This window comes from Ranitomeya imitator, chromosome 5 (assembly GCF_032444005.1).
Source record: "Ranitomeya imitator isolate aRanImi1 chromosome 5, aRanImi1.pri, whole genome shotgun sequence".
Lineage (NCBI taxonomy): Eukaryota > Metazoa > Chordata > Amphibia > Anura > Dendrobatidae > Ranitomeya > Ranitomeya imitator.
Genome location: NC_091286.1, coordinates 43065418 through 43088691, shown reverse-complemented (window position 1 = coordinate 43088691; position 23274 = coordinate 43065418). Strand labels below are relative to the sequence as shown.

The following is a 23274-nucleotide window of genomic DNA, read 5'->3' as shown; positions in this document are numbered from 1 at the left end:
TCCACAGGGTGAGGCATAATCCATATACTTTATTTTCTTAAAGGAACAGTTTGCTATCTCAAGGACAACCGACTACAGATAGACACCTCCCTTGCTGATTTTTCTACAACAGGAGACTAAGTAAAAAGCCGCACCACCAACATTCTGCTAGCCAAACATGAAAGAAACTGGAAGGAACTTAAAGGGGTTGTCCACTAAAAATGCTTCAAATATGGACTCCTGGAGGTGTTAAAATTAAAAAAAAAAATGAACCTATCAGACCCATGCTGCTCCTCACTACGGCTACTGTTGTCCTGAAGCTCTATTGGCTTCTGCTTCCGGTGGGAGCATCAAGTGACTGCTGCAGCCAATCAATAGCTGCGGATTAGCTGCAGTGGTCATGTTATGTCTGAATCAAAATAAAGAAAGACTCAGGAGGCAGTTTCTTCTGGCTCAGATGGACGACCGTTGCTGGAAAGTCAATGTTTGGCTGCATCGGTCACCAGACCGCCCCAGATGGAAGATGAAGAGGGCGGTGGTATACAAGTACCAGTACAGAGGAACGGTGGGGGTCCACTAGGTGAACATGTTTTTCTTTATTATTTCATAACTGCCATGATCCCATTTTTATAACCTTTTCAATAGAGGTAAGCAAAGAAATTTACAGGACCGTGGTGGAGCGGACGGGTCAGTATTCCGTGACTACCGGATGCGAGCCCTGTGATCCGCCTCCAACCTGCGGACGCCTGCAGCTCCTCTCTGATTGGACTCACAATCACTGTGGGTTCATTTATCTCTGGTTTACTTCATTTGTCAATTTCTAGGGTCACTGTCCCTTTAAAATGACATGAAAAATGTATTTTTACTCTTTACTACTGAGGCTAATGTGAATCTCAGTAAAGGACAGCAGTAGTCCACCGCTGAAGATACAGCCATATCTCACGGAGATAAGATAATCGTACAATATTCACGCCCAGAATGACGTATCAGCATGAAACCCAAGAATAGGTCTAAGGAGTGCCAAGCTCCAGAGATGTCTGGAAGAGCAGCCATGGCAGAGCAAAGGGCAGCAACCCGGGAATTACCAGCGAGAAGTCACATCTACCGCCAATATACCACGTGTTGTGTCCAAGAGGCAGAGCTCACGGCTTAAGGAAAGGACCTCGGGACCGGTAGAGGGGCACTTTACGGCTATTAACACCATCATTAAAAAATTTCCCTATGGGATGAAATGATAAAAAAATCTCAATTGCGGCATTGTTTGTTTTTTGGTTTTTACAGCAATATGTTTTTATTGCGCCCATTTTGAGAGAGTGGGATTGTCCGCAGACTTGTGAGTCCTCACAGTATGCACAGTGCTCACTGTCAGGATTTTCAGGTGCCGAGGTGAGACTAGGCGGTCATGTGACCACATTTCTGGCCACATTCCGACTAGACGTGCACGGCGTCACTCAGTTTACCTGCACCAGGCACAACCATGCATGTCAGGTTGGATCGTTTTTTTTTTGCATTTTCTGGGAGGGGCGGAGGGGGCAAGGGGGGGGGGGGTTGTGTAGTGTTTAAAAACAGCAATTCTGACATTGCAATTATTTGTTTCTTTATGGCTTCATTATTTTGGTATTTTTGTGGATTTGACGATACCAAGTGTTTATTTCTCTAATTTTCTTTTTTTTTTTTTTGTACCGGGGAAAATGAATTGATTTCAACTCTTATCGTTTTAGTTTTATATTTTTTTGCTTTAATATTTTAAAAACCTTTTTATTTATTTTTACTTACCTTAGAGGAATATAACCTGCAGTTTTCCAATCACTTACACTATATCCTGAAGTACTGCAGTATACAGTAAAATGATCTCCTAGGAATCCCAGCCACTCACAGGAGTACAAAGGTGCTGGTGATTGGGGGCTTCACTGGTGATAGCGTCACAGCGGTAGTGGCTGACCCGTCTCGGATTGCAATACTTAGGTGACGCTGTCAGAGATTGACAGGGGCTTTTAAGGGATTATTTGAGCTAGCTCTGATCGCTGCTGGCAGAAGCAGGTGCAATCTGTATAACACAGCCGGCATCTGCCTGGTATGAAGCAGGCTCAACTCCCAAGCCCATTCCATACACATGCACCCGAGATCCACTATTTGTATTCAACACATGTCAGGAAGGTGTTAAAGTTACTAATACTTCAACTATCTAAAGGATAGTTGATGAGCTGGTGCCCACAGGGGTACCACCGATCACGGTAACAGGATCCCCCCTTCAATGGCATAGGGCACAAACATGTGCGCTGCCGCTTTATACATAATCTATGAAACTGACAGAGGCAACCAAGAACAGAGCTTAGCTACCTGTGCCAATCCTCCGGACTTTAAATGAAGTGGGAGTGTGCACTCAGGGTACTCAGGACCCCCGTACTCGCGATTGCTGGTAATGTCTGCACAGAGACCTACGGTGTTAAGTTGCTCTGTGCGAGTAATTTTCACCAAAATTTAACACCTCAATTTCCATAGACGCCTCTCCATTTCTAACCCGTGGGCTTGATGTCACCAGACAATACAAAAGTGATATCAACCCCACAAATATTACCCCACTTGCCACAGCAACAGGGCAAATGGGAAGATACGGGCAAAGCGCCTGAATTGGCGCATCTAAGAAATGCGCCTTTTCTGGTAGCCTGCGGGCTGCTATTTTTAGGTTGGAGAGGCCAATATCCATGGCCCCTTACCAGCCTGAGAATACCAGCCCCCAGCTGTCTGCTTTAGCAAGGCTGGTTGTCAAAAATGGGGTGACCCCACAACAGTTTTATAAATTATTTATCTACATTTTTAAAATTATTTATTTAAATAATTTAAAAGAAAAAAACAGCGTGGGGATCCCTCTATTCTTCATAACCAGCCTTGCTGAAGCTGACAGCTGAGGGTTGCAACCCACAGCTATCAGTTTTCCCTGGCTGGTTATCAAAAATACAGGGAAACCCATGCCGAATCTTTTACTTATTTATTTATTTATAGCGCAGGTGGCAACTGATGAATACTCCCAATCAACCGCCCTCTGCTCTCATTGTTATTAGTGGCAACAGGTGTAGGCTGATGGGAGCAGTAGTCCCATCAGCCGCCGCCTGCTCTAGCTGTTATCAGTTGAATATAACTCTCAACATTCTTCCCTTCTTGCGCTGATTGCAGGCACAGCAGGGGAGAATGATGCAAGCGGTCTTTAGCACCCAGCAGCGGGGAAAAAGCGCTATCTGATACCACTGTTTCCCAGGTGCCGGAACATGTCATACTGATGACAAACGGATATCATCCTGTGCAGGACGTTTTGCAGCCCGTGCTGCTGCTAAAAAACTAACATGTGAATGTATTTTACCCACAAACACACTAACATGTGCACGGACCCAGCTGAACTGGTGAAAAGCAATGGCTGACCTTATCAATACCAAGATTAATGGTGGTAACTTCTAAGCTGGGCGCCATGGAAATGATAAACGTAGAACTACCAGTAGGAATGGAGATTGGGGACCCAACATTTATGACGGATCCTGTTGATATGCCTCCAATGGCTGTTTTGAGACCTCTGTAAAGGTGCCTGTACACATTAGAAAGCTGTCAAACGATCATTCATCCTCTATGTCCCCTCGGCTCGGCTGAGCGCCTCGTGCTCTTTATTATAGAGGAGTCTGGCAGCGTCTTATCTCTGCCCTGAACAAAAGGATCAGGCAATGAAATTCAACAGGCGGATCCTTCTCTCCTCTGACATGATCTATCGGGGGAGAGCCGATAGGCCACCATACACATTAGACTGTTGCCCAATCCTGGCAATCTTCATGGGTTTGGCTGACTTTTATCTAATGCGTAAAGGGGCTGTAAGACGAGCTTTTGGCCGAGCGCATGTGTGGCCCACAGCTATCCCTCCCGGCTCCTCCATACACGGGAACACTCGGACGAGCACTTATGTGGTCAATGGTCGGCAGATCACCTACCTGATGTGTACAGGGGCCTTAGTTCTGCAGAAAGGCCGAGTAAAACACATGATAACAGAATCCACGCCATAGACAGGTAACTCTGGGCCACTGACCTCAACATACAGTGTTATTATGTGCCGAGAAGATAAACATTCTCCAAATGTATCTGATAAGTAATTGCTTCCACGCTGTGATTATGGCAAAGTGTCCAAAGCATTGATAAGCTGATGTATAAGTCTCGGGGTTATTCTCGGCCAAATGCTCAACTTACCAGTGAAAAACTTTTTACGTGTACAAACCCCGAATACAGCCTCGATGTGTACCGCATGTGTGGTCTATGTACGGAATACATCATGGTATTCTCTGCTGGGGACTAGCGCGTCCCTCTGGCTTCCAAACTGAAACATTTAGGAGCCAATTAAATGTTACAAAGTGAACAAATTTACATGAATAATTTTGGCTCCTCTCTGAAGCTGCTCTCTCGGTACATTTCCAGGAGGGGCAGCCACAGAGACAGGGAGAAGCCCAGGTGGAGAGCGTGCGCGCCAGTGCTGTGTGTGCACGGCCAGGCTCAGGCGGTGTCAGTGAGCATGCGCAGGCACACCGGTTGGGTTCAGGCAGCGCTCACTCTCTGCAAGCGGGCAGTGCCAATCAGAAGTAGGGTTCCTCAAAAAGAACATCGAGAGGCGTAATGGTGCACTGAACATATTGCCAAACCAACAAACCACCACAGCCCCCTATTTTGGATTTGAAAAGTTATTCTCTCAAGCACTGAACCACTAAAATGTACAGCGGTAGTATTATTTTTATAGGCGCCAAGTCCTTTATATCACTGAACAGCTGGTTTAATAGACTTTTTTGGGCTGATTAAAAAAAATGATAAAAGTTCTATATCGACGTATTAGTACTGACTTGTCAAATCGTATTTCTAGGTCATTTTTACCATACTATGAATGCAGTAAAAGGGAGACGTAAAAACAAAGGTGGAACCGCGCTTCACCATTTTACCGCTATTGCTTGAGGAAGCCTCTGTGAGCAGCGATACCCGTGGGGTGTTCTTCTCTAATACTTTCCTGCCTTCTATGCTCTCCTCATAGAGTACACGTCACATGCTTTTCTTGCAGCTTTCTAGCATTTCTTACATTTGGTCGGGATAACATTCACCTATTTTACCTGTGTTTCTATTCCTCTATTGTCTACTTGGTTGGGGTGCAGCCATTTTTAATTGATACTCCTTGACTTCAGTCCTTTGACTTGTCTTCAGGCCCTTTTTATATGTTTTTAGGATAAGATCTGGCCTTTTATTTATGATTAATCAAATTAATAAATTAATTTATTGTATGGCTAAAGATACTTTTTTTGCTGGTTATATACACACACTATCTTTTCTTTCTCTTTCATGATAATTTATTTTAGTGGTGTGTAGTCATTTAGATTAAAGGGGTTGTTCCCATTCAGACGATATTCTACCCCGGCTTCAGTTTGTTTAAACATAACAAACTGTGCCTGGCTCACCTTCTCTGGGTCCAATGACGAGTCTCTGCCGCTGCTCCCGGTGTACGGCGCTGGCTAAGGCGATGACGCCATTTCGACAGGGTGGCAGCCAATTCGTAAACTCTATCTACACGGGCAAAGCCTGACTTTCTGCAGTGCCGCAGCCAATGCCAGACATGAGGACCGGTGGCGGAGACTCGACGGTGGACTCAAGGAAGATTTATATTGTAATAAATTGCAGCCGGGGCAAAATACTGTCTAAAAGCGAACAACTCCTTAAGTCATTGCCTGCCTACTTTCCTTCAATTTTCTGTTTCTGAAAATGATTCAATATTTGAGATGGGGTGCCACATACAGTAGCTAGCTGTCGGCTGAACGATGGTATGTCCAATCTCTCCCAACTCTTCCATACACAGGAGCGACGTTGGTTCCTGTGTTCTCTATGAGACATCCTCTGGGGGCGACACAGAGAACAAAAGGATCAGCGGTCCAAAATCAGACATGCCAGATCCTTATCTGTCAGGGAGGAGTCGGTAGGCCCCCATACATATTATACTGTCTGTATCGGCACGTTTGGCCGCCAAAACACTCACAACCTACCAAGACCAATGTTAGTTGTGAGGCCAGGACAGATACATAAGATGTGGCTTAGGTCCAGGTGACATTACTTGGAAGGGATGAAGAAAAACAGCTTTCTCCGTGTTCCAGAAATTATCTTCGCCATATAACTTACCTTTGTATGGTATTACACAACAAAAGTATTGCTGATAAGCCGGCACAGACGCTAAAAAGCACGACTGGTTACATCCCAGTATGTGACCTGCAGTAACCCGGCAGGAGACGTCTACTAGTGACACACACATACCTGATCCTTCACAGCCCGCGTGGCATCAACCTCCCTTTCTGCATATTGGGCGTCTTTCGTTGGGTCCTTCAAATCTTTGGAGTTATTTTTATTCTAATAAAAAAAGAACAACATCATATTTTACATTTTGGAATTAATTAACCCATTCCCAAATAGGCGATTCTCCATTTTTCTGTTTTTTTTTCCTCCCCTTTTTCTATCAAGAGCTATAACTTTTTTTAAATTCATCTTTCCATAGATGTAGCAGGGCTTGTTTTGTTGTAGTTATGAATGACATTGTTCATTTTACCATATATTGTACTGAAAAATGGTGAAAAAAACATTCAAGTGTGGTGAAATAATGAGAAAAAAATATTTTTTTTTCCATGAAAAATTCAGAAACTTGTAAAAAACAAACAAACAAACAAAAAACAACAACAAAGTTTTGGTTTGTGTCAGCATTTTCTTAGACCTATAGTGTTTTCTCTTTTTTCCCATTGATAAATGTGTGAAGACTTACTTTTATTCCATGGTGAGAATAAGTTTTTATTGGCAGCATTTCTTCATTGCTTTTTACTACATTTTTGGGGGAGGTGGGAAAATGAAAAATAATAATTGTGTTTTTACTATTTGGGTAAAAATGATTTTATATTTTGATAGAAAAATATTATAATAATAATTAAGGGGGGGTAAGCTGATTCTGCTGACTTCTATATCAGCAGGTGAGTGGGGCCAGTGATGGCTAATGAATAGTAGAGGCGAGTTTTACCTGCAGCTCATGCATGTGAGTTAGCGGATATCTGCAGATGTGACGCCGCTGACGTGATAGGGAAGCAAGCAGAGCCCCAGCGATCCTGGTATCAGGGCTCTGGAACCCAAGAATCCGGCTCTGCAAAACCCCAGCGATCCCGAGATCAGGGCTCTAGAACACAAGAATCCGGCTCTGCAGAACCCAAGCAATCCTGGTATCAGGGCTCTAGAACCCAGGAATCCAGCTCTGCAAAGACCCAGCGATCCCGAGGTCAGGCCTCTAGAACCCAGGAATCCAGCTCTGCAAAGACCCAGCAATCCCGAGGTCAGGGCTCTAGAACCCAAGAATCCGGCTCTGCAGAACCCCAGCAATCCTGGGATCAGGGCTCTAGAAACCAGGAATCTAGCGCTGCAGAACCCCAGCAATCCTAGGATCATGGCTCTAGAACCCAGGAATCCAGCTCTGCAAAGACCCAGCGATCCAGAGGTCAGGGCTCTAGAACCCAAGAATCCGGCTCTGCAGAAACCCAGCGATCTCGAGGTAAGGGCTCTAGGACCCAAGAATCCAGCTCTGCAGAACCCCGGCAATCCTGGGATCAGGGCTCTAGAACCCAAGAATCAGGCTCTGCAGAACACCAGCGATCCTGGGATCAAGGCTCTAAAAACCAGGAATCCGTTTCTGCAGAACCCCAGCAATCCCGAGGTCAGGGCTGTAGACCCAGGAATCCGACTCTGCAAAGCCCCAGCGATCCCAAGATCAGGGCTCTAGAAGACAGGAATCCGGTTATGCAGAATCCCAGCGATCCTGGGATCAGGGCTCTAGAAACCAGGAATCCGGCTCTGCAGAACACCAGCGATCCTGGGATCAGGACTCTAGAAACCAGGAATCCAACTCTGCAGAACCCCAGCAATCCCAAGGCTCTAGAACCCAGGAATCCTGCTCTGCAAAGTCCCAGCGATCCCGGGGTCAGGGCTATGGAAGTATGGTTGTGTTGTCTCCAGAATAATACTCCAATACCACTATGGCACTATGTTTGGTAGGGTCTATGATTAGGGCTAGCCGTCGTGGAGTGGGGGCGCCATATGCGAAGGATTTTAGGGTGCCAACCCCCGCGACAGGTAGGGTGACTTTGACAGGGATAATTTATACTAAATTCTGAACTGACCTTGCAAGATATTTGAAAAAATAACTTTCATAGACAAGTTTCCTTTTTTCCAGCTATCCTTTGTAGACACGAATGTTATATAGGGAAAGGTACATTGGGATAGTCTACGTTGAGTGGGGGCGCCATATGCGCAGGTCTCTTCTAGGGTGCCATCCTCCACGATAGGTAGGGAAAGGAGTGTAGGTATATCATAGCAGGGCATCCACAGGGTCACTGTTTCCCACGTTTGAGGTGACGGTAGGTGGTGTCCCGCATATGCAAATTCCTTCCCTACAATTTTTCCATATACTTTATCGGTTTTATTTTATTTTATTTTGGTATAGCATCCGGTGTTTATAATAGTATTTTTCTGGTTCTCTCGTCCTTGCTTGCTCTCCTCGTCTCATTAATAAATGGGGTATTTTATCTTGATAGGGAGGCAGCTTACCTTTGTTCTCCGTAATGGGGGTCATGAAAATATGCTGAGAAATCTATGAATCATGCCAATTGTTGAACAGGATTAGTGATTATACTAATTTTCCTGTTTCCAAAGTGTCAATCACATATGCAGCACAATGAATAAAGAATATAACGTGTGCCGTAGCATGAATAGGCACTTTAGGGGACAAAATAGCATGAACCCATGCACTTATGTCCCATTATCCTTTTTTATTAATGTCCGGCAGGAGTCTGCTCACACATCCTGGGTTACGTTTGTCCCTGTCACAGCAGTGCGCATGCGCCGCTGAACGGGGATTCCCAGCGTTCAATGAAGCAGGAGAGCGTCTTGAAATACAGGGGTAAGCCCGGGGTGCGCGTCACACGCCAGGGGGCGGAGTTTATTCAGCGCGGTACTGTGCTGAATCTATAAATGTCACAGAAAGGGGAGACCCGCAATGGCAGCAGCATTCTCCCCTGATGAATCCATGAGGAAGAAACGCGTCGGGAGACGCTTCTTGCAGTACTAAACTTTTATACCAGGGTCGGACATGAGGTGGACGGTGATAGAGGAACAGCTGGGGATGACGGAGATGAACATGCGGTGAGATCTACCCAAGCACATGGGTATTTTCTGTATACATGATCTCATGCATCGCAGCGTTCCTATGATAATATTCCACCATCATTAACCCTTGAAGGTGCCACAATAATGTATCCCATAGGTATATGGATGGGTAACTATGTTTGTGGGGCATCTTGAAACGCTCAATATATGTGCTGCTACTCTGCACTGACAGTGCTCCAATCCAGTGTATAGCATCTACTTTTATAACTGTCTAAGTGGAGCGGCTGCATGTGGTGTCTTGGAAATTGTATGGGACACACAGCATACGCATTTTGTTGTTCAGAAGCCATCCTGAGTACAGGACCAAGGGCAAAAACTGCATTTCTTGGTTGGAGAAGTATTAAAAAAGGAGAAGTATTAAGGAGAAGGAGAAGTATTAAAAAAGCCTATAACAGAGCAAGGAACACGGATCGTCACCAACTTCTGTATTCTTCTAATAAGAAAGTAGCTTGTAATCAGGTAAGATTGGTAACCACGTACAATTCCCAATGGGGTAAACTATTGGAGAGTGTTGAAAAGCATTGGCCAGTTTTACTGGCAGATCCGGTGCTGAAACAATATCTGTCTAAGAGACCCTCAATTACTGCACGGAGATCAAAAAACTTGAGAGATTTGTTAGTGAAAAGCTACTATACACCAAAAGAACGCCCCCAATTATTTGCATCGCAGAAGCAACCATCTAAGTCTCCATGGGGCAGTAAACCCTGTGGGAAGTGTGTGGGTTGTCCTAATATGGATACGGCAACAGATTTTGTGTCATCGGATGGACGCAAGTTTATAATCACGCATACAATAACTTGCACTACAAGTGCAGTGGTCTACTATGCTTACTGTACTTGCCCAAAAATTTATGTAGGCCTGACTACAAGGGCGTTAAAGGTGCGGGTAAGGGAGCACGTTAGGGATATCCTGGCTGCCAAAGATGAAGAGAATTTGGATTTACTTAAAAGTGTTCCCAGACATTTTAAATAGCACCATGCCTGTGATCCCGCCCAGTTTCGTGTGAAGGGTATTGATTGTATTCCTGTAAGCCCAAGAGGGGGTAATGTGAGTCGTCATCTTGCTCAAAAAGAGTCCCGATGGATATGGGAATTACGGACTCTTAAACCAGAGGGGTTAAATGAGACCCTGAGTTTTGCACCTTTTCTTTAATATGGTCGTTTTTTATTTTGGTTTCATTGGTTTCTTGTTTTTATAATTACGGATGCCGATTTTAATTTTGTTCTTTCTAATTTACAGCCACTAAGTTGTATTCCCCGTGGTTGAATTCTTGGATGGATGATTGAGAGTATGGAGAACATGGACATCATCTATGAGCATGTTTAATGGATCTTTTCACTTTTTTGTACTGTATATTTATTGTGACTAATGAATATAATGTCATATTTATGTATGTATTGTGTCCATATGGACATCATTTTTTGAGGATTTTTTTGTATATTGCACTTTATTATATATTATCTGATTATATTTGTGTTCATTAGAGGATAATTGCTGCACATTGCACTTTTTCACTAGATAGGAGTACAATAATAATTATTGCTTATGAAATATTGTATTATATATTTTTTTGCAATTCTCATATATGTATTTCATGTTTTAGACGTGATATATTGTTCACTATAATAATTTTAATGTTTTTCACCATGCTTATGGATGTTTTCGCAGCATGTATATAGTTGCTGGGGAATAACTTACTTTCTTGTTAGTGGTTGGGTGCGTCTGGGATCTCCCCCTGTGCGCGTGCGTGTTCTCTCCTTGGGGTTCCGCGTCGTTGCCGGCGTCTTAGTCGGGCTGGCGCTCACGTGACGTCTTTGGGCGTTCCCGTGGGCGTGTCTGCCCGATGACGCTGGTGGGGACTCGGACCCTGATGGGGCGATCTGCGCACGCGCCGCTACATGGCGGCGATCCTATGACGCAATTATATGTTACATTGTGATTGGTCAGCTGGGGTATTTTAGGGCATGCTGGATCTGATGATGCCACTCCCCCGGAAGAAGGCAAACGGGCCGAAACGCGCGTAGGGGTGGCACCATCAGACCGGAGGTATAGTACCAGTGTATTTGTATACTTTGTCCTTATGCTGCCAGAGTGAAGTATAGTTTGGGGTCTTATGGTCATACGGCAATTGTGCCATTCAGATACACAGTGATTGTGCCGTTTAGGCATATGAGAGTTCCCCTTTATGAGTCACTTATATTTTCCTGGCAGCTGGCTATTTGGGAGGTTATATGCTTGCCTCTGGTCTGGGGTGTTTTTATTTAGTATTATTTGCCATCACAGCTGTATTTTAATATTTTTTGTTATGTAGTTTAAATAAAACATGTCATTTTTTGTATGATGAGGTCTCTGTGCATATTTATTGTAGGTTATTTATATTTATTTCTTGGTTGGGCAGACAGTTATAGTAAGAGACCTAAATTATAGGGGTGTATTTTGTGTCCATATACCCATGCCTCTTTGAGTTGTACAATTGTTGGCCCACATTTGGTGAGCCTATAGAAACAGTTGTGGATTGGAAGTGTTGTTTGTTATTTGTTATTTGTCTTGTTTTGTTTCCCGAATCTGTGAAGGTAATAGGGCACGTTGTTGTGAATTCTGTGGCAGAGCTCCCTCCTGTGGTCACAAGTGGTACTTCGGCTGATTCTCTCTGTGAGCTTCCGTTGGTGGAGGAGAGTGGTACTGCGGCTTCTGAGTTTCCTTCCTCAGGTGATGTGGTGAAGTCGTTAGGTGCTGCTCTATTTAACTCCACCTAGTGCTTTGATCCTGGCCTCCAGTCAATGTTCTAGTATTGGACCTGTTTCCTCCTGGATCGTTCCTGTGGCCTGCTGCTCTGCATAGCTAAGTTCCGCTTTTGCTATTTTGTTTGCTGTTTTTTTTCTGTCCAGCTTGCTTATTTGTTTTTCTTGCTTGCTGGAAGCTCAGGGACGCAGAGGGTGTACCTCCGTGCCGTTAGTTCGGTACGGAGGGTCTTTTTGCCCCCTTTGCGTGGTTTTTTGTAGGGTTTTGTGTTGACCGCAAAGTTACCTTTCCTATCCTCGCTCTGTTCAGAAAGTCGGGCATCACTTTGCTAAATCTATTTCATCTCTACGTTTGTCTTTTCATCTTAACTCACAGTCATTATATGTGGGGGCTGCCTTTTCCTTTGGGGTATTTCTCTGAGGCAAGGTAGGCTTATTTTCTATCTTCAGGCTAGCTAGTTTCTCAGGCTGTGCCGAGTTGCATAGGGAGCGTTAGGCACAATCCACGGCTGCCACTAGTGTGGTTGGAGAGGATTAGGGATTGCGGTCAGCAGAGTTCCCACGTCTCAGAGCTCGTTCTATGTTTTTGAGTTATTGTCAGGACACTGTATGTGCTCTGACTTCTATGTCCATTGTGGTACTGAATTACCTTATCATAACAGTACTGGAGGCCCAAAGTACTAATGATTCTCAATAGAGGGAAAAAAGAAGTTCTGAGACCATTTTTTTTTCTCTGCACTGTGCTTTGCCTTTTTTTTCCCCTAGACATTTGGGTGGTTCAGGACACAGGTGTAGCAATGGACATTAAAGGTCTGTCTTCATGTGTGGATCAGCTCACAGCAAGAGTACAAAATATTCAAGACTTTGTGGTTCAGAATTCTATGTTAGAACCAAGAATTCCTATTCCTGATTTGTTTTTTGGAGATAGAACTAAATTTCTGAGTTTCAAAAATAATTGTAAACTATTTCTGGCTTTGAAACCTCGCTCCTCTGGTGACCCAGTTCAACAAGTTAGGATCGTTATTTCTTTTTTACGTGGCGACCCTCAGGACTGGGCATTTTCTCTTGTGTCAGGAGATCCTGCATTAAGTAATATCGATGCGTTTTTCCTGGCGCTCGGATTGCTGCACGATGAACCTAATTCAGTGGATCAGGCAGAGAAAAATTTTCTGGCTCTGTGTCAGGGTCAGGATGAGATAGAGGTATATTGTCAGAAATTTAGAAAGTGGTCCGTACTCACTCAATGGAATGAAGGTGCGCTCGCAGCTATTTTCAGAAAGGGTCTCTCTGAAGCCCTTAAGGATGTCATGGTGGGATTTCCTATGCCTGCTGGTCTGAATGAGTCTATGTCTTTGGCCATTCAGATCGGTCGACGCTTGCGTGAGCGTAAATCTGTGCACCATTTGGCGGTATTATCTGAGCATAAACCTGAGCCTATGCAGTGCGATAGGACTTTGACCAGAGTTGAACGGCAAGAACACAGACGTCTGAATGGGCTGTGTTTCTACTGTGGTGATTCCACTCATGCTATCTCTGATTGTCCTAAGCGCACTAAGCGGTTCGCTAGGTCTGCCACTATTGGTACGGTACAGTCAAAATTTCTTTTGTCCGTTACCTTGATCTGCTCTTTGTCATCTTATTCTGTCATGGCATTTGTGGATTCAGGCGCTGCCCTGAATTTGATGGACTTGGAGTATGCTAGGCGTTGTGGGTTTTTCTTGGAGCCCTTGCAGTGTCCTATTCCATTGAGAGGAATTGATGCTACGCCTTTGGCCAAGAATAAGCCTCAGTACTGGACCCAGCTGACCATGTGCATGGCTCCTGCACATCAGGAGGTTATTCGCTTTCTGGTGTTGCATAATCTGCATGATGTGGTCGTGTTGGGGTTGCCATGGCTACAAGTCCATAATCCAGTATTAGATTGGAAATCCATGTCTGTGTCCAGCTGGGGTTGTCAGGGGGTACATGGTGATGTCCCATTTCTGTCTATTTCGTCATCCACCCCTTCTGAGGTTCCAGAGTTCTTGTCTGATTACCGGGATGTATTTGATGAGCCCAAGTCCGATACCCTACCTCCGCATAGGGATTGTGATTGTGCTATCGATTTGATTCCTGGTAGTAAATTCCCAAAAGGTCGACTGTTTAATTTATCTGTGCCTGAGCACGCCGCTATGTGGAGTTATGTGAAGGAGTCCTTGGAGAAGGGGCATATTCGCCCGTCATCGTCGCCATTAGGAGCAGGGTTCTTTTTTGTGGCCAAGAAGGATGGTTCGCTGAGACCTTGTATAGATTACCGCCTTCTAAATAAGATCACGGTTAAATTTCAGTACCCCTTGCCGTTGTTATCTGATTTGTTTGCTCGGATTAAGGGGGCTAGTTGGTTCACCAAGATAGATCTTCGTGGTGCGTATAATCTTGTGCGTATTAAGCGAGGCGATGAATGGAAAACTGCATTTAATACGCCCGAGGGCCATTTTGAGTATCTAGTAATGCCATTCGGACTTGCCAATGCTCCATCAGTGTTTCAGTCCTTTATGCATGACATCTTCCGAGAGTACCTGGATAAATTCCTGATTGTGTACTTGGATGACATTTTGATCTTCTCGGATGATTGGGAGTCTCATGTGAAGCAGGTCAGAACGGTGTTTCAGGTCCTGCGTGCTAATTCTTTGTTTGTGAAGGGATCAAAGTGTCTTTGCTGTTCAGAAGGTTTCATTTTTGGGGTTCATCTTTTCTCCTTCTACTATCGAGATGGACCCTGTTAAGGTCCAAGCCATCCATGATTGGACTCAGCCGACATCTCTGAAAAGTCTGCAAAAGTTCCTGGGCTTTGCTAATTTTTATCGTCGCTTCATCTGCAATTTTTCTAGTATTGCTAAACCATTGACCGATTTGACCAAGAAGGGTGCTGATGTGGTCAATTGGTCTTCTGCTGCTGTGGAAGCTTTTCAAGAGTTGAAGCGTCGTTTTTCTTCTGCCCCTGTGTTGTGTCAACCAGATGTTTCGCTTCCATTCCAGGTCGAGGTTGATGCTTCTGAGATTGGAGCAGGGGCTGTTTTGTCGCAGAGAAGTTCTGATTGCTCGGTGATGAAACCATGCGCCTTCTTTTCCAGGAAGTTTTCGCCTGCTGAGCGAAATTATGATGTTGGCAATCGAGAGTTGCTGGCCATGAAGTGGGCATTCGAGGAGTGGCGTCATTGGCTTGAAGGAGCTAAGCATCGCGTGGTGGTCTTGACTGATCATAAGAACTTGACGTATCTCGAATCTGCCAAGTGGTTGAATCCTAGACAGGCTCGTTGGTCGCTGTTTTTTGCCCGTTTTGACTTTGTGATTTCGTACCTTCCGGGCTCTAAAAATGTGAAGGCGGATGCTCTGTCTAGGAGTTTTGTGCCCGACTCTCCGGGTTTATCTGAGCCGGCAGGTATTCTCAAAGAGGGAGTAATTGTGTCTGCCATCTCCCCTGATTTGCGGCGGGTGCTGCAAAAATTTCAGGCTAATAAACCTGATCGTTGCCCAGCGGAGAAACTGTTTGTCCCTGATAGGTGGACGAATAAAGTTATCTCTGAGGTTCATTGTTCGGTGTTGGCTGGTCATCCTGGAATCTTTGGTACCAGAGAGTTAGTGGCTAGATCCTTTTGGTGGCCATCTCTGTCGAGGGATGTGCGTTCTTTTGTGCAGTCCTGTGGGATTTGTGCTCGGGCTAAGCCCTGCTGTTCTCGTGCCAGTGGGTTGCTTTTGCCCTTGCCGGTCCCGAAGAGGCCTTGGACACATATCTATGTGAATTTTATTTCACATCTTCCCGTCTCTCAAAAGATGTCAGTCATTTGGGTGGTCTGTGATCGCTTCTCTGAGATGGTCCATTTGGTACCCTTGTCTAAATTACCTTCCTCCTCTGATTTGGTGCCATTGTTCTTCCAGCATGTGGTTCGTTTACATGGCATTCCAGAGAATATCGTTTCTGACAGAGGTTCCCAGTTTGTTTCGAGGTTTTGGCGAGCGAGCCTTTTGTGCTAGGATGGGCATTGACTTGTCTTTTTCCTCGGCTTTCCATCCTCAGACTAATGGCCAGACCGAACGAACCAATCAGACCTTGGAAACATATCTGAGATGCTTTGTTTCTGCTGATCAGGATGACTGGGTGTCCTTTTTGCCTTTGGCTGAGTTCGCCCTTAATAATCGGGCCAGCTCGGCTACCTTGGTTTCGCCGTTTTTCTGCAACTCTGGGTTCCATCCTCGTTTCTCTTCAGGGCAGGTTGAGTCTTCGGACTGTCCTGGTGTGGATACTGTGGTGGATAGGTTACAGCAGATTTGGACTCATGTAGTGGACAATTTGACCTTGTCCCAGGAGAAGGCTCAACGTTTCGCTAATCGCAGACGCTGTGTGGGTCCCCGACTTCGTGTTGGGGATTTGGTTTGGTTATCTTCTCGTCATATTCCTATGAAGGTTTCCTCTCCTAAGTTTAAACCTCGTTTCATTGGTCCGTATAGGATTTCTGAGGTTCTTAATCCTGTGTCTTTTCGTCTGACCCTTCCAGATTCTTTTTCCATACATAACGTATTCCATAGGTCATTGTTGCGGAGATACGTGGCACCTATGGTTCCATCTGTTGATCCTCCTGCCCCGGTTTTGGTGGAGGGGGAGTTGGAGTATATTGTGGAGAAGATTTTGGATTCTCGTGTTTCAAGACGGAAACTCCAGTATCTGGTTAAGTGGAAGGGTTATGCTCAGGAAGATAATTCCTGGGTCTTTGCCTCTGATGTCCATGCTCCCGATCTTGTTCGTGCCTTTCATATGGCTCATCCTGGTCATCCTGGGGGCTCTGGTGAGGGTTCGGTGACCCCTCCTCAAGGGGGGGTACTGTTGTGAATTCTGTGGCAGAGCTCCCTCCTGTGGTCGCAAGTGGTACTTCGGCTGATTCTCTCTGTGAGCTTCCGTTGGTGGAGGAGAGTGGTACTGCGGCTTCGGAGTTTCCTTCCTCAGGTGATGTGGTGAAGTCGTTAGGTGCTGCTCTATTTAACTCCACCTAGTGCTTTGATCCTGGCCTCCAGTCAATGTTCTAGTATTGGACCTGTTTCCTCCTGGATCGTTCCTGTGGCCTGCTGCTCTGCATAGCTATGTTCCGCTTTTGCTATTTTGTTTGCTGTTTTTTTTCTGTCCAGCTTGCATATTTGTTTTTCTTGCTTGCTGGAAGCTCTGGGACGCAGAGGGTGTACCTCCGTGCCGTTAGTTCGGTACGGAGGGTCTTTTTGCCCCCTTTGCGTGGTTTTTTGTAGGGTTTTGTGTTGACCGCAAAGTTACCTTTCCTATCCTCGCTCTGTTCAGAAAGTCGGGCATCACTTTGCTAAATCTATTTCATCTCTACGTTTGTCTTTTCATCTTAACTCACAGTCATTATATGTGGGGGCTGCCTTTTCCTTTGGGGTATTTCTCTGAGGCAAGGTAGGCTTATTTTCTATCTTCAGGCTAGCTAGTTTCTCAGGCTGTGCCGAGTTGCATAGGGAGCGTTAGGCGCAATCCACGGCTGCCTCTAGTGTGGTTGGAGAGGATTAGGGATTGCGGTCAGCAGAGTTCCCACGTCTCAGAGCTCGTTCTATGTTTTTGAGTTATTGTCAGGTCACTGTATGTGCTCTGACTTCTATGTCCATTGTGGTACTGAATTACCTTATCATAACAGCACGTATCACATTAGGGTTCCTAGGAATCTGACTCTGCAGAACCCCAGCAATCCCGAGGTCAGGGCTCTACAAGCCAGGAATCTGGCTCTGCAAAGCCCCAGCAATCCCGAGGTCAGGGCTCTGGAACCGAACCTAAGAATCCGACTCTGCAGAACCTCAGCGATCCCGAGGTCAGGGCTCTACAACCCAGGAATCCAGCGGTCACCCAGGAATCCTGCTCTGCAAAGCCCCAGCGATCCTGAGGTCAGGGCTCTACAACCCAGGAATCCAGCTCTGGAAAGCCCCAGCGATCCCGAGGTCAGGGCTCTACAAACCAGGAATCCGGCTCTGCAAAGCCCCAGCAATCCCGAGGTCAGGGCTCTAGAACCCAGGAATCCAGCTTTTGCAAAGCCCCAGCGATCCCGAGGTCAGGGCTCTAGAACCCAGGAATCCGGCTCTGCAAAGCCCCAGTGATCATGATGTCAGAGCTCTAGAACCCAGAAATCCGGTTCTGCAAAACCCCAGCGATCCTGGCATCAGGGTTCTAGAAACCAAGAATCCGGCTCTGCAGAACACCAGCGATCCTTGGATCAGTTCTTTAGAAAGCAGGAATCCGACTCTGCAGAGCCCCAGCAATCCCGAGGTCAGGGCTCTGGAACCGAACCTTGGAATCCAACTCTGCAGAACCCCAGCGATCCCGAGGTCAGGGCTATAGAAACCAGGAATCCAGCTCTGCAAAGCCCCAGTGATCCTGAGGTCAGGGCTGTAGAACCCAGGAATCCGACTCTACAGAGCCCCAGCGATCCCGACATCAGGGCTCTAACCCAGGAATCTGGCTCTGTAGAGACCCAGCCATCCTGACATAGGGACTCTAGAACCCAGGAATCCAGCTCTGCAGAGCCCCAGCAATCTTGAGATCAGGGCTCTAGACTCAGGAATCCGGCTCTGCAAAGGCCCAGCGATCCAGAGGTCAGGGCTCTAGAACCCTGGAATCCGGCTCTGCAGAGCCCCAGCGATCCCGAGGTCAGAGCTCTAGAACCCAGGAATCCATCTCTGCAGAGCCCCAGCGATCCCGAGGTCAGAGATCTAGAACCCAGGAATACGACTCTGCAGAGCCCCAGCGATCCCGAGGTCAGAACTCTAGAACCCAGGAATACGACTCTGCAAAGCCCCAGCAATCACGAGGTCAGGGCTCTAGAACCCAGGAATACGACTCTGCAAAGCCCCAGCAATCACGAGGTCAGGGCTCTAGAACACAGGAATCCGGCTCTGCAAAGCCTCAGCGATCCCGAGGTCAGGGCTCTAGAACCCAGGAATCCAGCTCTGCAAAGCCCCAGCGATCCCGAGGTCAGGGCTCTAGAACCCAGGAATCCGACTCTGCAGAGCCCCAGCGATCCCGAGATCAGGGCTCTGGAACCCACAAATCCAGATTTGAAGAGCTCCAGCGGTCCCGAGATCAGGACTCTAGACTCAGGAATCTGGCTCTGCAGAGCCCCAGCCATCCCAACATCGGGGCATTAGAACCCAGGAATCCGGCTCTGCAGAGCCCCAGCCATCCCGACATCTGAACTCTAGAACCCAGGAATCCGGCTCCGCAGAGCCCCAGCGATCTTGAGATCAGAACTCTAGAACCCAGGAATCCGGGTCTGCAGAGCCCCAGCCATCCCGACATCAGGACTCTAGAACTCAGGAATCCAGCTCTGCTAAGCCCCAGCGATCTTGAGATCAGGACTCTAGACTCAGGAATCCGACTCTGCACAGCCCCAGCCATCCCGACATCAGGGCTTTAGAACCTAGGAATCCGGCTCTTCAGAGCCCCAGTGATCCCGAGATCAGAGCTCTAGAACACAGGAATCCAGATCTGCAGAGTGCTAGCGATCCTGATATCAGGGTTCTAGAACTCAGGAATACAGCAATGCAGAGCCCCAGCGATCCCGAGATCAAGGCTCTGGAACCCAGGAATCTGGATCTGCAGAGCCCCGTCCAGAATGAAGCTGAGATGAGCATGCTCGACCTCCACTCATTCATTGTCTATGGGATGTTAGAAATAGCCAGGCGCCATACTCGGCTTTCTCTGGCTCTGTGTGTTTGTATAGTAAAGCCCCCCTATATACTTTACATATATAGGCCTACCGTTCAGCCGTACACAGCTCCTTCTGCTAAATGCTCCTGTGTTCTGTATGAGAAGGCTGCTGCCAGACATCTATGGCGGCAGCTTATCTCAAGGGAACAAAAGGATTGGTAGTCTGAAATCGAACATGCCAAATCCTTGTCCCCCTGACACCATCTTTTGGGATGTTTAGACTGTCGGCTGAACCCGTCGATATCGGAGTCTTTAGTCTACGTTATGCTAAGGTGTATGGGGGACTTAAGACATATAAATTAATCTCCTAATTTACCTGAATGTAATATTCTGCTTTTTATGTCAAATCCACTATGCAGTACAGGTAACTCTGGGTCGTTGACCTCTATATACAGAGTCTTATCACGTACGTGGATGATAAACCTTCTGCAAAAGTTACTGATAAGTTATTGCTTCTATTACGCTCTTTACGGTGCGGTTGGTAGGTCTGATGACAATAGGTAGGGCGTAACGCTTGGGTTGTGCTCTGCGTTCAGGGAATTGTGTTGTAGGTACCTGATCATTTCAGCTGTCACTGCTTACAATTACCGTATATACTCGTGTATAAGCCGAGTTTTTCAGCACTTTTTTGTGCTGAAAAAGCCCCCCTTGAGTCATTGTCCCAGTTTACGGCAGGATAGGGGGAGTGGCGGAGCAGCGGGTGACAGGAGGCAGGAGCTGGCGGCTGCGGCTAAAGCTTGTGGCCGCTGCTAAAGATAAATTAATATTCACTGCACTGGCAATGAATATTCATTTCTCTTACTGCATGCACAGTTGCTTCCGCAGCCGCCGGCTTCCAGTATAACAAAAAAAAAAAAACATCCTACTTACCTTCCATGAGCACCCTCGCAGCATCTCGCTCCAGTGCCAGCAGCTCCTGCAGCTGAGCGATCACGTGTCCCCGCTCATTAAGATAATGAATATTCACCTCTCTCTACTCCCATAGGCATGGAGAGAGGTGAATATTCATTACCTTAATGAGCGGGGACACGTTATCTCCCGGCCGCAGGAGCTGCGGGAAGCCAGAACAAGATGCTGCGAGGACGCGCAGGGAAGGTAAGTAGGATTTTTTTTGTAATGCTTTTCTCATGGCGGCCATACCTACAAGGATGGGAATAAAGAGCCACGCATACAAGGATGGGGATAAGAAGCCATGCATACAAGGATGGGAATAAGGAGCCACGCATACAAGGATGGGAATAAGGAGCCATGCATACAAGGAACAATGCATACAAGGATGGGGATGAGGAACCATGCATACCAAAATAGGGATTAGGGGACAATGTATACCCAGCTTATACTCGAGTTAATAAGCTTTACCAGTTTTTCGTGGAAAAATTAGGTGCCTCGGCCTATACTTGGGTCAACTTATACACAAATATATACGGTAATTTGTATATTACATCCCAAATAAGCCTCTGTTCACATGTCCGATCGGACATTCTGTTTTAGGACCAGCATCAGTTCTGCACATGGAAGTAGAGGTGCTACATTATTATGGGGTCCGCCTGGGTTCTGTTTTTGTAGAACAGAAAAAAAAAAAATCAGCATGCAGAACCTTTTCTTCCTATCTATAAAACGGACATCAAGTTTCCCCCCATAATAATCCGTGGGCTCCTCTACTTCTGTTTGCAGAACTGATGCACAGAATCACTAATTCTGTCTGTCTGGTCCTTAAACAGAATAGATGACCGAAAACGGACATGCGAGCACAGCGTAACAAACCATATCGCAATTATTCACAAGCATTTTCTATATGTCAGTGTTGCGTTGCTGAAATATCACCAGCAGCAGAGTTCGGACGCTGATACGAGGAAGCCTTGAAATAGACACGGTGACCTGAGGTTTATTGCTGTGCACAATTAGGCCCACAATAAATCTAATTACTTTTATTATAGTGTAAAGTTGTAATCAGATTGGTAATCTGTCCACACAAGTGGATGCTCTGCTGCTTCATTATAAGGCTTTTTCTTATCCCCAGCCCTGGGCGTTTCAAGTAGATGGAAAAATTCTAAACATCTGATTTCGGGAACAGGACGAATAATCAAAATATACAAAGAGAATAGGAAACTGGAGTGGGAACACGAAATTGCAATCAATGGGATGCAGTTAAAGGACTGCTTTAAAGCCCAAAGCGTGATTTAATAGTAAGTCAGGTGGGTCCACATGTATGATAGGGCCAAGTCCACCCCATACCACTGACATTCCGGCTGAGTTATACAGCCGACATCTGCCTGTAGCAGCCACTAACGGTGGCATTTAAATGGCGTCGCTGCCGATGCATGCACTGCCTTCCATTGCCTCCTCGCAACGTGATCATGAGGTGCCAGGGTGGTCATGCTAGGCAGGGGCATGCTGAAGGTCCCCATGGCTGCCGATTTAGTTCTCTTGTGTAGCCCAGCCAGTGGCTTCATAGGAGAACATCATTTTGACTATATTCTCAAAACTGTAGTACTGTAGTTTGTGGAAAAAGCGATCAAACGATTGCAGGTTCACGTTCCCTTAGTGAGCTAAAAAAAATGAAGAAAAAAAAATTCAATTTTTCCCCCATTAAATAAAAAATCAGATTTGGTAAAGAAGGGTCCAAAAACGGTCAAACAAAATATACAGTAAATTAGTTACAAGTTATGGGAAACTCCATAAAGAGAAAATAAAACAGAAAACAATATACAAATACAATTGTTTTTTTTTCTTTACAAATTTGTGAAAAAAAAAAATTTCTTTTGTCACCAATTTCACCAACTTTGGTGTTGCAATTATCGGAGCTCCAACTGCATTACCTCTTGAGGAAAGGCTCTCTCATACGTCTTCTTCCACAGCTCCATGGGTGTTCGGGCGCTAACCTGTCTCAGGTCACCGTCAGAGGCAGGAGGGGTTCCTAGGTAAGATAAAGGTATTGGTAAATTTAAAGAGTTGCTCCATTGGTCGTCAATATCGGATGAGTTGGAGACCGACAACCAGCACCGGCAATTTCAGCTCGGTGGGGGTCCGACACCAACCGCAATATCGGATCGTTAAAAAAGGAATAGTTGTGTCGCCATTTGCTGAGACTCGGAGATTTTTACATTTTTCTGTTGATGATAAATCACCATTTTTACTGATGCCACTCTGGCCTTTATTTCTTTTTATACATACATGGGTTTAAAAACTTTTAGTTCCCTTAGGGACTTGAATCTTTGATTATATGATTCATTGTTTTATATATTGCAATTATCCTGTATTGCAATATATAGCTAAAATGGCAGTCTCCTATGAAGCCCAGCCCGTGGCCAGGCTTCACAGGAGTACCAACACAGAAGCCAAGGGGGCTTTCAGTAGGCCGCCAACTGCCAAGGCAACCCATTGGCATCATAAGGGTGAAAGTGGAGGGCAATATGTGCCCGAAATGTCACGTATTTATGGCGCTGTCAGAGACTGACATTTCAGGGGTTATTAACAGGGATCGGAAGCTTTACATACCCATACTTGACATGAATTGTACACATGTAGCGAATGTCAGGAAGGGGTTAAAATTATGTGAACACA

At 45.9% G+C, this 23274-nt stretch overlaps 1 protein-coding gene across 1 annotated transcript in view; it reads right to left on the bottom strand.

Annotated features, from left to right (window-relative positions):
• The window catches only part of DYNC2LI1 (dynein cytoplasmic 2 light intermediate chain 1), a 69246-nt gene that overhangs the window by 623 nt on the left and 45349 nt on the right, over positions 1 to 23274 (bottom strand). The window contains exons 11-12 of the mRNA XM_069768607.1: positions 22530 to 22627; positions 6292 to 6384 (exon numbers count right to left, since the gene is read on the bottom strand). Of these exons, the coding sequence (XP_069624708.1) occupies positions 6292 to 6384; positions 22530 to 22627 (191 nt within the window). The remainder of the gene's footprint in view (positions 1 to 6291; positions 6385 to 22529; positions 22628 to 23274) is intronic.